The sequence below is a fragment of the Amphiura filiformis genome, chromosome 17 (assembly GCF_039555335.1).
Source record: "Amphiura filiformis chromosome 17, Afil_fr2py, whole genome shotgun sequence".
Taxonomy (NCBI): domain Eukaryota; kingdom Metazoa; phylum Echinodermata; class Ophiuroidea; order Amphilepidida; family Amphiuridae; genus Amphiura; species Amphiura filiformis.
This window is the reverse complement of record NC_092644.1, coordinates 54,503,341-54,517,154: the sequence shown is the minus strand read 5'-3', so window position 1 is coordinate 54,517,154 and position 13,814 is coordinate 54,503,341. Positions and strand designations below refer to the sequence as shown.

Here is a 13,814-nt window from a genome sequence, read left to right as displayed (position 1 = left end):
CTGCAAAATAATCCCACAAATTTGACACAAATGGTATCAATTCCAATGGGCAATGTTATATCGGTGTATTCATGCTTAATGTAGTAGAATAGGTTCACCTTTCCCGAACATATCACAAATGTTACCAATTTCATGTCTAGGATGAGTATTGTTGAAGAATCAAATCAAATTTAGCACAATATAAAATATATCAAGATTTTATCTAAAATATATAATTTAGTGTTACTCCCTTTAATAAACTATAAATATTGGTAGGCTATAATAAATTTGGGTTTATAGTCGTACATAAGGTGTATTTATGTAGTCTCTCCAATTTTGCTATAAACAATATTGAAATTTGTAATAATATAAAATTGTATACGGTAGAAACGAGTTTATTTTGATCATTTATTATGTTTCATATCCTTACTACTTTGCGCTATAAGTTACCAAGATTGCAGCTATTGGTATTAGTGGTCCATAATGGTTTTGGTATTAGTGGTCCATAATGGTTTTTTGGTGAAAATAGTGCTGCTTTAGAAGCGATTGAATTCCTCTATCTTGCATGTCCAATAAATGTAATAATGAGTGTATTTGTTTTGATGGGTCGATGTAACCAAAGTATCTAAGAGTGGTGAGCATGTTAGTACTTTGGCGATCCATGACGCTTTGTAGATACTAGACATCAAGGGTGCAATTCACAAAGGTTTACCATCAATTGTAAGTGCTTCAAGAAGCATGTGCCCACCTTAAATTGGGTTGAATTTGGGTGTCAATGATACTCTAATGAAGCTAATGTCAAAGGTGGCTCTATCGTTGTCTCAACTGAAGTAAGGATAAACACTAGTCTGAGCACTTCCAATACGTGACGAAGCCTTTGTGAATGCACCCAGGGACTGGAATGTTTTCAATTTTTGTTCTGGATTTGATTTGATTTTATTTTCCATTTTTTGCTCCTCGTTAGTTCAACAATAATGTAAAAGTTATTGACTCACCTCCAAATGTGTATCAGCAATAGTAGAGGATTATCTAGTGTGTAAACCAATGTATTCACTGTTAGTCGTCGTTATTCATCGTTAGTCAGTCTGTGCTATGTAGAACCATAAAAGTAGTGCTCGTAAGTTGAATCACTAAACCTGGTATATCTAGAAGACTATTCATCATATGTAGTTCAAACTTGGTATTCAATCAGGTAGTTATAGACTATCTCCATAGATCATTGGTATTTTAGGTATGTAACTAGGTGTGATGCACATTTCGTTAATAAGTAATGTGTATTCACACTGTTAGTCTATTAAGACACTCTTTATCAATCAAGTAATAAATTGCATTCCATTACAGTGCTTTATTATACTAAAAACAAGTTTTGAGTAAGTGAAGCATTTATTTTGATAAAATTCTTGTTATTATTAGCTGTTTGTAATCAAAAACAAAAATGTATTCATAAAATACATTTAAATTAACTGGCTAAAGCTGCCATAAATAAATTGATAAGAAAGTTTGTGTACTTTAAATCAATTTCATTTTTAAATATTTTACACTGCCCTGTATTCTGAATGATTAATTCTGCATGATTTGTATTCTGTTTAATTATCACTAAACACACAAAATAGTTTCATTATAAAATGTATTTATCTTGCATTGAAAACAGCTTGGAAATGTCAACGAAAAAGTCTTAATAGAATTTTACGACAACATGAACATATAATAGAGTATTTAAGATAATTGTGTTATGACAAAATAAACTGAAATTGAATAGTAATTCCACTCATTTATAATTCCCATTCAAGAAAATGATATATCTTCTGAAATTAAGACTGTGTTTCTAGGTCATATAGCAGTGTTTCTACTTCACTACAAAATGTTATTAAGTAAGGGAAATTTACCCAGACTGTTTTCAGTGCTAATTCTAATGCATTCCGCTGTATTCATACTACCATGGTAGCGATGCTGTGCACGCTATCATGGTATAATACTGGTTCTATATCCTGGGAAAGGTGAATAAATAGTAACTGCTTGAAAACCTTCTTGTAATGTGTCTTTATTTATGAATCTTAAGGGGTAATGTAGAATACTCTGTTATGCAATATGCATGCATGTACTTGACACCAACGGGATGCTTTCATATGGTACAACAGTTTCACATAATAACGCCCCAAATGAAATGGTTCACAGATAAACCAAGTTAGACTAGATATCAACAAATATTATACAAAGTGATTTTGTAATGTATAACACCATTGGTCTGTCTAAATTATGGAAATGATCAAAATAAGTACCTACTTCTTGATATCAAAATTTTGGAAGTTGCAACACTGATGAAATTTTCAAAACTGGGAGATATAGTGTGATAAAAATTCTTAGTAACAATTGTCAGAAGTTTGAAAAGGTTTGACTTTCAGGTGAGTGGGATAACTGGAGCCATTGACTGCATAGGAAGTGAGTGGGGGGAGCAATCTCATTTATATTTCCGTATGTCTTACGGTTCTTGAGTTAGGCCAATGTTATACAAAAAAGTTTTTGGGTAATTCCCCCTCCAAGAAACATGTTTATGACTTGAAATTACACCCCTTGGGATCTCCTGTATCGAACCCACCCCAGGCGGCGGATGACATGATCGAGCCGGCAACTCGTGAAACCGCCCGGCCATATGGCATTTTCCATATACTCAGTTAGTTTTGTGGGGTTCATTATCGAACCCCAACGGTTTTAGCTTGTATTTATATTATTTATCAACATAGGCCTATTTGTTTGTGATATTTCAAGCGTTTTAAAATTTCAAAATAATCCCATTCAATTACACGGTTGACGATGAAAATTTACTGAATTTAGGGAATGCATGTCATACACCACCTGACCCACCCCTTCCTCTTGTGTGTCAGCTCTATTTGTTTCAATATTTGAGTGCAAACACTGCTGTGCCATGCTTCTCTCCAACATGCCTTAACATTTAACAAAATTGTTGACTCGACAAGATTTTTTAATCGTCGACTGGCCAATCGTGAAGTTCCAAATTTGCGAGAACGCACAAATTTTGACAATGCCTATTGCTTGACATAGCACTATAAATCATGGTGTTCATTGGGAGTTCATGTACTATGTGAGTTCAAAAAAAGTGCATTATTTTCACACAGTTTTAACATGACCTTTGTATAACCCGACATTTAATTTATTAAATTGTTTATTTTCAAACATTTTGGCCATAGCCATAATTGTGTTTGCGGAGAATTTTGCAACTTAAATAGTCTTCGTCGGTATAAAATGTTCCTGATTGGCAGGTTTTACGAATTCATCCCCTCACATATCCACTCACTAAAATATACACTTTTCATCTGAGACCATAATACCATTTAGGTATTATATGGTCTCAGCTTTCCATCGGCTTGTATAGGCCCTAATCCTCCACGGTCCGGTCCGCCCCGTCAGAAAACAAATCACTGAAAATTACACCATTGGGGCAAAATTTACGTTTTCATTGCAAACTTACCCCACTGACCTGCTACCAAAACGACTTCTATTATGATTTTTAGGGGTGGTGTGATAGTAGACCTCTGTGTGTGGGGGTGGTCCCAGACAAACGAGTATGTCTATGGGGGTGGTGACGTCCCCTCCAGATATTCCGTCTAGAAGGACTACATAAACCCAGTGCAGGCACCAGAAAATTTTGTCGGGGCATGGAGAATTTCATGGTCAACAAATTTTGCCCGAAAAAGCGGACATTTTCGTAATTTTTGGGTTTTTGGGGAAGGGTTCTGACAGGGTGCAGACACTGCAAACCCCCACTCATCAAGCTTCATCACTTCTCATCCGCTTTGTGTGGCATCATTATTACAGATTTATATAGGCCTGTATAAATATTGGGAATATATTGTCATAGACTGTTTCCATGTGGAGAACAAGTGACATATCCCAGCAAACACAAAACGTTTTACAGAAAACCTGGTTGTCAGGTTATAAAACGTTTTTAAAACAACACTGACCAAAAACATTTAAAACTTGATGCAAAACATTCTGACACTGACCATGGAAGAAAGCTTTCTTCCATGCACTGACATACTGTTGTTTAAAGCCCATTCAGAGATTTGCTCATCCGGAGGATCGTAAAAATCATCAAAATTCATATTTTGGCACCTTTGTTCATCATACATGTTGCATACCCTGCTGAAGGTTTAGCCGAAAGCCGCGTAGACAAAATGAGATCCATTTTACACGAATCTGTAATTTCTATACTTAGGCCTATATTTAACTACATGTATTTGAATGGGGCTTCAACTTTGTCAATACCGTTGTCGTTTTTTCCCCACATTTTTTGGAGTAAAAATACATAATGGCAATTTTAATGACGAATTTTTCATTTTTTTCTTACACCTTCCATTGCCTTCGCTGACAAAATATTTTGCAAGCATTTGTCACAAATATTTTACAGTAACATTTTGTATTTTATCATAGGACGTTTAAAAACGTTTCATGACCTTTATAACCCGACATTTAAAATTTATTAAAACGTTTAGAATAAACTGACCAATAAAAACTGTTTTAACATTTTCGTGTTTGCCTCCCGGGTTTGCCTCGAGATATTCTGTAAATATCGGAAACATTGAGGTCGTTCTTTCAAAACGAGTTCTTCAGCATGTGGGGGTGTTTAGTGAAAATAGACCCGCAATCAGCCCGGTTATCTGGAGGGCCAGGGAGGTCATCTGGAAGGAGGTAGTTGAGAATTGCTCGGAGGGTCCGAAACGAACCAATGTAACATTAATTTATTATTCCCGTCCCGATTTCTTTCCGAATCCGTGGATAGGCCTACTGGAGTACTGAATCTCCCCCTTCTATTCCTGTTTCGCCCCGCATGAGCGAAACTTGGTGAAAGAAGTAAAAGAACTGTTCATCAGAAAAATGAGATCATTCAATAAGCCTAATGGTTTTGTTGTTTGTTTGTTTGGTTGGGTTTTTTTTTTTTGGGGGGCAACAAAATGATAACATGTTATGCAGACTCTAGAAAGTTAGAATTTGTTAGAATAAAATATAGGCCTATTATATCCTATAACTTTTTAACGATTTTAACAATCATGATCTCACGGTGCATTGAAAAGCTGTTAAAGAAAAGCAAACTCTTGCAAGGCAAGATGCATGAGTTTTTTTTTCAAATTATCATAGGCCTACTAGGCCCTATGTCTTTGTTGTGCGATTTGTGCCTTATGGTTTCCTCATTAATTCACTACTGTTTTATGAACGTTAATTGATAGCCTAGAGAATCAAAATATATTTACACAAAATCGACATTTGGTTTGCAAAATTTTTTATTTATAGGCATGATAAATAAGCCTATGACAAAATGGACGGACATCTTTGTCATGATTATTGTGTCACTGATCATACAGTTGAACTTGTAGTTTTACACAAAACCTGTTATTTTAAACACGGTTAGATATGGGTTGGCCTACTTAGAATATGGTATTTGTGGCTCTATTGGCCAGCCATACTACCGTGTCGCAATGATTCGTACGGCGCATGTTCAAACAGGAGCGTAGCAGGGCGCGTAGCAACGCAGCAACGCGCAGCGCCTAGCAAACCAAACGCTAATTTCATACGCATCCAGCTGCGGCAAGCTGGACAGGACAAGGTCTATCTGCTTTTGTAATAACATTGATTAAAGTTGAAGCTCTTCAAGTTTTAGAGAGCAAAATATATAATTTCAAATTCACAAGGGACGTTATTCGTAAGTTTTGGCGGCAGTTACGCTTAAGATGCCGAGAAAGAATGGAGGGAAGAGTGTCCTGATGACACCCGACCCTTACCACACACCGGGGTAAGTAGGCCTGTAAATTTCTGCTTAATGTTAAAACTTCCAATGATATATATCCGTCTGAAATAATTCATCTTTCTCATAATATAGGGCCTAGGACTATAAAATAATAGGACCTAGTCCATGGCATGCCATGTTGCTGATTTGCGAGTTTGAAGTCTTACAAAGTGTCACCAAATGTGGACCAGTTTAACGTGAAGTTGACGAGGCGAGGGTCCGTAGATTTCAATCCCACCACAAGACAAGCCGAATGGCCCTTTGCGATTTTTGCTTATTTCGAGCACTTTTATTTTTTTGGAAGTCAAACATGAGTTACGAACGTTCAGGATTTTTTTTGGGGGGGGGGTGATTTTTTATTTATTTATTTATTTTTTATTTTGAAAAAGTGGACGTTTTTCCAAAATTTGGACCTTTTTTGACCAAAAAGGCATAAAAAAAACAACAAATTTTTCCGCTTGCTACGCTCGCAAATAGGACTTTTGGATTTAAAAAAAAGGGGGGGACTTTTGGGGCATTTTGGGATTTGCCCCCCCTGGTTACGGGCCTACGAACGTTCATTAGGCTACCATGCAGGCGATTTTATGCCAGTATAGGCATAGATAGGCCTACTACAGTTTAAAAGACCGTAAGGATTCAAAGAAAATGCCAACAATAGGCTTTAATCAAAATCCGTGGCGTAAACAGCGAGGGCAGGAGCCCTCCCCCCGATTGAAACGTTTCATGGTTTGTACATGATTCAATTTAGAGGATCGGAATTTTGACCCCATTTGGCCCGATCCTGGGGAAGATTCCCCCCCCCCCCCACCATCGGTTGCGAAAATCGTTCAAAGTTGTAAACCCAGTTGTGAAAATTGGATGAGCTGATTAATATAACACCCTAACCTCTGCTTTTAGACCTCAATATAAAATGTTTATTTCTTTATATAAGTTTAAAAGCGGAGGTAACAATACATTTTCAATTGATAGCCGCCATTTTGTTGAAATGTTGTTTCTTCCCCCAGATATTGTGGATTCTGTCCCCAATTCAAATTTCAAATTGGAGAAACGTTTGGACGCACCACCTCTCGTTTGCTGACCAACCCCAAAGTTGCCAGCTCTGGGCGCATCGTTCTTGCCGATGTCCAACCAGCTCCTGGTCCAGAATGTCCTGGCAAACATTACATGGCAATGAGAGCTGCACGGACAAAACTGCTACAGAAGAGAACAGCGAGCTTTGGTGATCAGAAACTTGAAGAGAAAATGGTACCTGGATATACAGGTATGTTAGTGTTGGCAATGAGTATTACCGGCATTTAAAGGCCAATCAGTGATTTGCTCATCCGAATAATCGTAGAAATCATCAAAATTCAGAGTACCTTTGGCATTGTCATACATGTGCTGACAGAGTATGTTAGTGGTTCAGCCGAATGGAAATCTATAATTTATATACTGACAGTATATCAATTAGCTATATATTTGAATGGCGCCTCAATTTTTAGAATGCTGTTTTCCTCATTTTTTTCATTTCAAAAATACCAAAGGGCCTTTCAAGCTTCTGCGGGCTATGAAGTTAGATGCTTTATTTTTTATTGTGGGTTGCAAGATTGCAATTACTATCTACTGAAGATAGCAAATTACTATCTACCGAAGATAGCAATTCCTGTTGTCTATCTATTGAATATTAAATTGACTACAGTATGTACTAACAATTTACTATCTACTGAAGATAGCAATTTACCATGACTGAAGACAGCAATTGACTATCTGCAAAAGATAGAAGTTTACTTTCTACTGACGATAGCAATTTGCTATCTACTGAAGACAGCAATTAACTATCTCAAAAATCTCCTGACGATTGAATTTACTATCTACTGAAGATAGCAATTTACTATCTACTAAAGATAGCAATTTACTATCTACTGAAGATAGCAATTTACTATCTACTGAAGATAGCAATTTACTATCTACTGAAGACAGCAATTTACTATCTACTGAAGATAACAATTTACTATCTACTGAAGATAGCAATTTACTATCTACTGAAGACAGCAATTGACTATCTACTGAATATAGCAATTAACTATCTGCAATAGATAGCAATTTACTCTACTGAAGATGGCATTTACTATCTACTGGATAACCATTAACTATATCTACTGAAGATAGCAATTTACTATCTTCTATAGAAAATAGTAAATTGCTATCTACGGAAGATAGCAATTTACTATCTACTGATGATAGCAATTTTGGCGTACTATATGCTGAAGATAGCAATTTACTATCTGCTGGAGATAGCAATTTATTATCTACTGAAGACATTTATTTACTATAATTTGATCAGCTCGTAATCGACGGGCCTTGTAACATCGCAGATTAAGGGTACACGACATATTGTTGGTCGAAGCAGCCAATATATTTTATTTCGAGAATTGTCTCGTGACATCTCGCCAGAAGCATCACGAATCATATCCATTCAAGTCCTATACGTTGTCTGTTTTTTTAACACGCACATTGAAGACCAGATAGGCCAACTATCAGTCTTAACATGCGTCTACTTTTCTGCGTAGTGGTAAAAGCCCAACAATCCCCGCCGATTACGACCTGATCAAACTTTATCCAATGAAAATAGCAATTCACTTCTACTGAAGATAGCAATTTACTATCTGAAGGTAAGCAATTTACTCTCTACTGAAGATTGAAGTTGGCTATCTACTGAACATGAAATTTACTAGGCTACTATCTACTGAAGATAACAATTTTGTAGATAGATATGGTGAAGGTAGCAGTTTGATATTCACTGAAGGTGATATTTACTATGTACTGAAGATAGCAACATACTATTACTAAAAGCAAATGAAGGTAGCAAATGCTATCTACTGAAGAGCATAATTATCACTTTCCTTATGTTATTTTTCAATTTATATAGGCTACATCCCAAAAGGTCAGCATTATTACGGCGATAGGTACGCGGAGATTGCTCTCAATGCTATCTCTGACTTTGAAAAGGATCAAATTGACCACAGTGCCAAGATATCCTCTATGCGAAGAATTCGGTACATTCAAGAAGGAAAAGTTAAACCGACTGAAGAAGAAAAGAAGGTAGGTAGAAGGGAAAGAACAAGAGAGGATCACATACAGAAAGAGATTAAGACAGAATAGACAGATGAGTGACACAGACTGTGTAAGCGATGCAATGACAAATAGAATCGGAATGGTAGGAGACGTAAATTGTAGGAACAGCATAAGAGTTTGAATAAGAAAAGAGGTGAATGAGTAGGGAGGAGGAACGAAAGAAAAGGAGACTCGGAGATAAAGGAACGAGGAAAACGACAGGCAGAAAGGTAATAGTGTATCAAGCGGAGGAAGGTGGAAGAATATCCCACTGACGACTTTTAACGGGCGGGCAGGTCAGCTCGATATGATGGACAGAACATTTCCCAGGGCTTCTTCTTTTTGGCTCACAATGGCAAATAAATCCACAAGATTACCTTTTATGTTTTTTCTTTCATCTATGCACACAGCGTCAATGGGCTCCGATGAAAACCGTACCACTAAAACCAATCTCTAATGCCTGGACTATCTACCGGTCACCTTATGAGAAGCAATACTCCACATCTCCGTACTTCATGCGTGATGATAACCCAAGGAAATGCTTCATGTCTGGTGAGACTTTTTATTTCCCTTTATTTAAGTACTGACTTTACTTGAATTATGTCATTTTTCTTTTGTATATAATTCAACCTATCTGTAACTTTAAAATGTGTTCGAAACCAAGTTAGAAAATTATTAGCCAAGGAAGGTAAATGAAGGAATAGTAGTGGACCAAGAATGAAACCTTGGGGCACCCCATCAGTGACACAATTGAGGCTAGGTAATGATTATTGGTTAGTTATACTTCCGCTGACAAATTCAAATTAATACAATGCAGCATTGTTAAGTTTCTTCACAAGGATTTAGCGATTTATCGCTATACTAACTATATAGTCAGTATATACCGACTATTTCTGACTATATACTGACTATATACTGACTATATACTGACTATTTCTGTTTTCTCACAGGGTTCACCGGATTTGTGCCCAACACTCAAGGTCGTCTTGGCATCGGTTATCCTGTTGTTACTAACCGAGCTCTTGTCGAGTTCACGAGTGAACCTACGCATAGTTTAGATCGATTTAAGGATCTTGATATGATTTGTGAAGGTGAACATCAGGAATGGGAAAGATTACAGCAGTATGAGTTAAAGCCACACAAACCAAGAAAACCTCACACAGTGTATCACAGAACATCAGGTCTTGTACCGCTTTATACTGGCCATATTCCTGGTAAGTCATTCTACATTGTCTTTCAAGTTTTGTGGGGAAAAATAAATAAAAGTTGTATGCATTAGAGATTAAGGCGAGTTGGAGCAGTGCCTGAGCTAGCAGTGTTTGTGCTCAGAGAAAAATAATGTTCACACTCACAGGAAAAGGTATCATAATGGATTCAATACGTAAGATTGTAATGGGTTTTTATTTTCTCCCGTGTGCATTATTTTCATTGGAAAGGGAAACAGCCAAAATGTGTGTCTTTGGACTATTATTTGTTATAACTCCAATATAAATGGAAATATAGAATTATTTTATATTTCCATTTGTATTGTGGTTTCCTAGACTAATTTTCTGTAAGATCAACGTATTACCATGCAGAAATAAACTGGATTATTTAAGCAAAATTACAAAAAGATGGCCTAGAGGCTCTGATTCGCCTTAATATGAAACTGGGGTAACTCAAGGTGATACATCACCTGAAATGTAACACTTTGTATGGACCTACTACCAACAAATAAGGCCGAGCTGGCAATATAAATCTTTGTTGCCAAGCACTGGTGTTTTCCATATTATATTTCGTTTCTTTTGTCACTTTGGGAGGTAAAGCTTGATTCAGCAGAAGTGGAATTATATTGCACTAGGTTGGAAATAAATGTTTACGTTTGGAAAATCAAAACTACAAAGTTTTTGAAGATAAACCCTGACATATAAAGATATGGTACAAAGATATGATTTTCTCTTGGATTTCAAGTGTAGAGATTTCTACAAAACACTCATTTTAGATTTTTACATGTACAATGGAGAATATATTTTGGTAAACTTCACCTATTTTTTCTCTATCAATTTACAGGTCAAAAGTTCGATATGGCACAACATTTGGGACGCACACACGGAATGCAAAGAGACTGCCTGTGGAGATTCCAATTAAAGCAAAATAAAAACAAACCTTTATCAAATCTACCAATTATTGTATTCCTACTGTAACAGCTATTACTAAATTGGAAATTAAAGAAATGCTCTATGTACCACTTTATTCTTACAAAGTTTGATGGTCAATCGTTTTTATGAGAGCTCTTTTTAGAGTAAAATGTGAAATTTCTAGTTATGAGGATAAGACAAAACAATAAAACTTCATCTACTTTGTAGGAAGAGTATGTGCATGTATATGTGGCTTTTGATTTTGCTTAACTCAGCTCCCTAAATCTACTTTGCAAAGTTTGATAAGTAATATTGAATAAAATAATACAAATGACACTAGACATTGAGTTTGCTTTGAAAACTGCATTTTATTGTGCAGTAAAACAAATTGAGTAGCTATAAATATGAAGGCAAGTTTCTATATAACATGATTATCTTCCACCACTCACATCAAACATAGTGGGTTATTCCAATTGAAATCCATACCCTATGGAAGGCATGACCTTAAGGGGGTACGAAAGGCAAAATCAAGTTGCTCTGATTGAGATTGAAATAGACTTGTTGCAGAGAGATATGCAAAATAATCTTAATTCTAAAATTTGAGCCAAATCGGACAAACGGTTTTTGAGATATTGCTGTTGAAAGATTCTTTGTATTCTATTGTTTTTGCCAATATATTGATGAAGTTAATGAGTAAAATTGGCAAAATGTGCTCATTAATATTAATTTTTGCCAATATTTTGCCAATATTTTATGAATAAATCTTCATACTACTTTTACCTTTAAGAATTTTGACCTGAAACTTTGCCAATGTGTCTCTATGACCTAAACCTTTAACATGTGATTTTCCCGCTCATCTAATTTGCATATTTGCATAATTAATAAACCTTTTGTATAATGCTAATTAATATGCAAATATGCAAATTAGATGGGCAGGAAAATCACATTTTAATCTTTTAGGCCATAGAAACACATTGGGAAAGTTTCATGTCAAAATCATATGAAATAAAATTAGTATGAAGGTTTATTCATAAGATATTGGTATAATATTGGCACACATGAATATTCATGAGCACATTTTGCTTATTTTTTTCATTAACTTCATCAATATATTGGCAAAAACAATAGAATACAAAGAAACTAAAAACATGTATATCTTGACAACCGTATGTTCGATTTCCTTCAAACAAAAACTATTTTGCTCAGTGTACTTAGCTTAACTTATTCAATCTATTCAAATGGTTCTAAATTCAGTTTCTGTTTTCCAGAAACATCGTTTCGAACCACCTTAATAATAATATTAATAATAATAATATTAATAATAATAGGGGGTGTAGATTGCAAATGGAGCCACTTATTTAAGTAACCCATTTGAAATTCACACTCCCTGTGTGAAAGATTAAGATAGTGTCTTCCATAGGGGGTGTATGGATTTCAAATGGAATGGTCCAAATAAGACAAAAGCAAGAAGTGACAAGAAGTTTAGTACACACCATTAATACTTCAAACCCTTAAAAATCTGCTCACTTATTTAATGTCATGATGTGATAATGTTAGGCAAAAAAACCCTAGAATGTCTCAAAGCTTGTGAAAATTTAAAATCTAATGCGGAATGCATTTTTCTTCCTTCCCCCATAATTGTAAGATGCTCAGAACTTACATAACATCACCCTCATCAAAGGAGATATATTCCACAAGTTCATGAAGAATGCCGCTGGAAATTTGATTAAATACGGTATCATTACTCAGAAAATCAAAATTGCAAATGAGAAACATGTAATAATGACTTAGGCCCGTTGGTTATGAGGGTGACGATAATGAAATATTTTCACTGATATAATAATATCTTGTTAATATCTTGTTAATGACACAATTCTTCCAAAAAATACTTTCAAATATTATTATCAGCAATATTAATTTTTGTTAAAAAAACAAACACACGTCACAACATAAATGTGCATGGCAGCTTTGAGACATTTTTTTCCTTACAATGTACACTAACACTATTCAAGGATCAACATTTGACAATCATGATTTGCATTCTTCAAAACTTGAAAATTGGAACAAATCTTATGTGCATCAATTCACTTTTTAAATTCTGTAAAAGCTACAGTTTTTGTCCAATTAATTTTTGCACTGCCACATTTCATTTGTTTGTTCTTTTAAATTTCAGGTTTTTCATCATGTGCTTAAATGCTATGTCACTGATTTCATGCTTTCATAATTTCACCAAAACTTTTTCAGATGAGTTCATCAGTGCAAAAATTAATGTGGGACCAAAATTACCTGTTTACAGGTATTACATAGAAACATCTACATTTAGTGTTAGACATCAAAAGTATTTGCTCATTTATAGGTAATACAATGGCTCCTACTTGTGTTCACCATTCCAATGTGTTGATCTGCAGGTGCATGTGTCAAGCGTCTCTAAGTGAGGGTTCCTTGACCCATAGGTTTTGTGTGTGAAATTACGACAATATATATAAAGACAATATTTTTAGCAATTTTAATTTCTGGGGATGCGTCATCAAATTTGAAAATTAGAACTGAATGCACTAATATGTTTTAGCCATTTTATTTTAAGTCATGAAAGACACATTTAACAATAATTTTAATTTCTGGGGTGTCATCAAAATTTTCAAATTAGAACTGAATGCACACATATGTTTTACCACTTTTAAGTCACATCCCAGAATTTCTGTTACGAAATTTTGAAGTTGATAAAATTTCACACCCAAACCAATGGGTGATGTCACACTTGTGGGGATATTTGGCAAAGAAAAATTAGGAAATTCAAAAAGAAGACCTCATATGCAACACCCCAC

The 13,814-nt window shown here is 35.3% G+C and overlaps 1 protein-coding gene and 1 long non-coding RNA gene across 2 annotated transcripts; one reads left to right on the top strand and one right to left on the bottom strand.

Annotated features, from left to right (window-relative positions):
* Nucleotides 1-6,720: 6,720 nt before the first annotated feature.
* Nucleotides 6,721-10,176, top strand: LOC140137996 (ciliary microtubule inner protein 2B-like). The gene is made up of 4 exons (XM_072159826.1): nucleotides 6,721-7,040; nucleotides 8,688-8,860; nucleotides 9,283-9,424; nucleotides 9,823-10,176. The coding sequence occupies exons 1-4, from the start codon at nucleotides 6,944-6,946 to the stop codon at nucleotides 10,149-10,151; spliced, it is 741 nt and encodes a 246-aa protein (XP_072015927.1). The 5' UTR covers nucleotides 6,721-6,943; the 3' UTR covers nucleotides 10,152-10,176.
* Nucleotides 10,177-11,332: 1,156 nt separating this feature from the next.
* Nucleotides 11,333-13,668, bottom strand: LOC140137999 (uncharacterized). The gene is made up of 2 exons (XR_011856933.1): nucleotides 12,277-13,668; nucleotides 11,333-11,492 (listed from the first exon to the last, which is right to left on the bottom strand). It is a non-coding gene; the product is annotated as an uncharacterized lncRNA (long non-coding RNA).
* Nucleotides 13,669-13,814: the final 146 nt, after the last annotated feature.

Excerpts from the sequence above, each read along its gene's own strand:
- LOC140137996 (XM_072159826.1), top strand. The coding sequence starts at position 6,944 with ATGGCAATGAGAGCTGCACGGACAAAACTGCTACAGAAGAGAACAGCG. Across the intron at positions 7,041-8,687 it reads AATGGTACCTGGATATACAG|GCTACATCCCAAAAGGTCAG; the intron begins GTATGTTAGTGT and ends CAATTTATATAG. Across the intron at positions 9,425-9,822 it reads AAGGAAATGCTTCATGTCTG|GGTTCACCGGATTTGTGCCC; the intron begins GTGAGACTTTTT and ends GTTTTCTCACAG.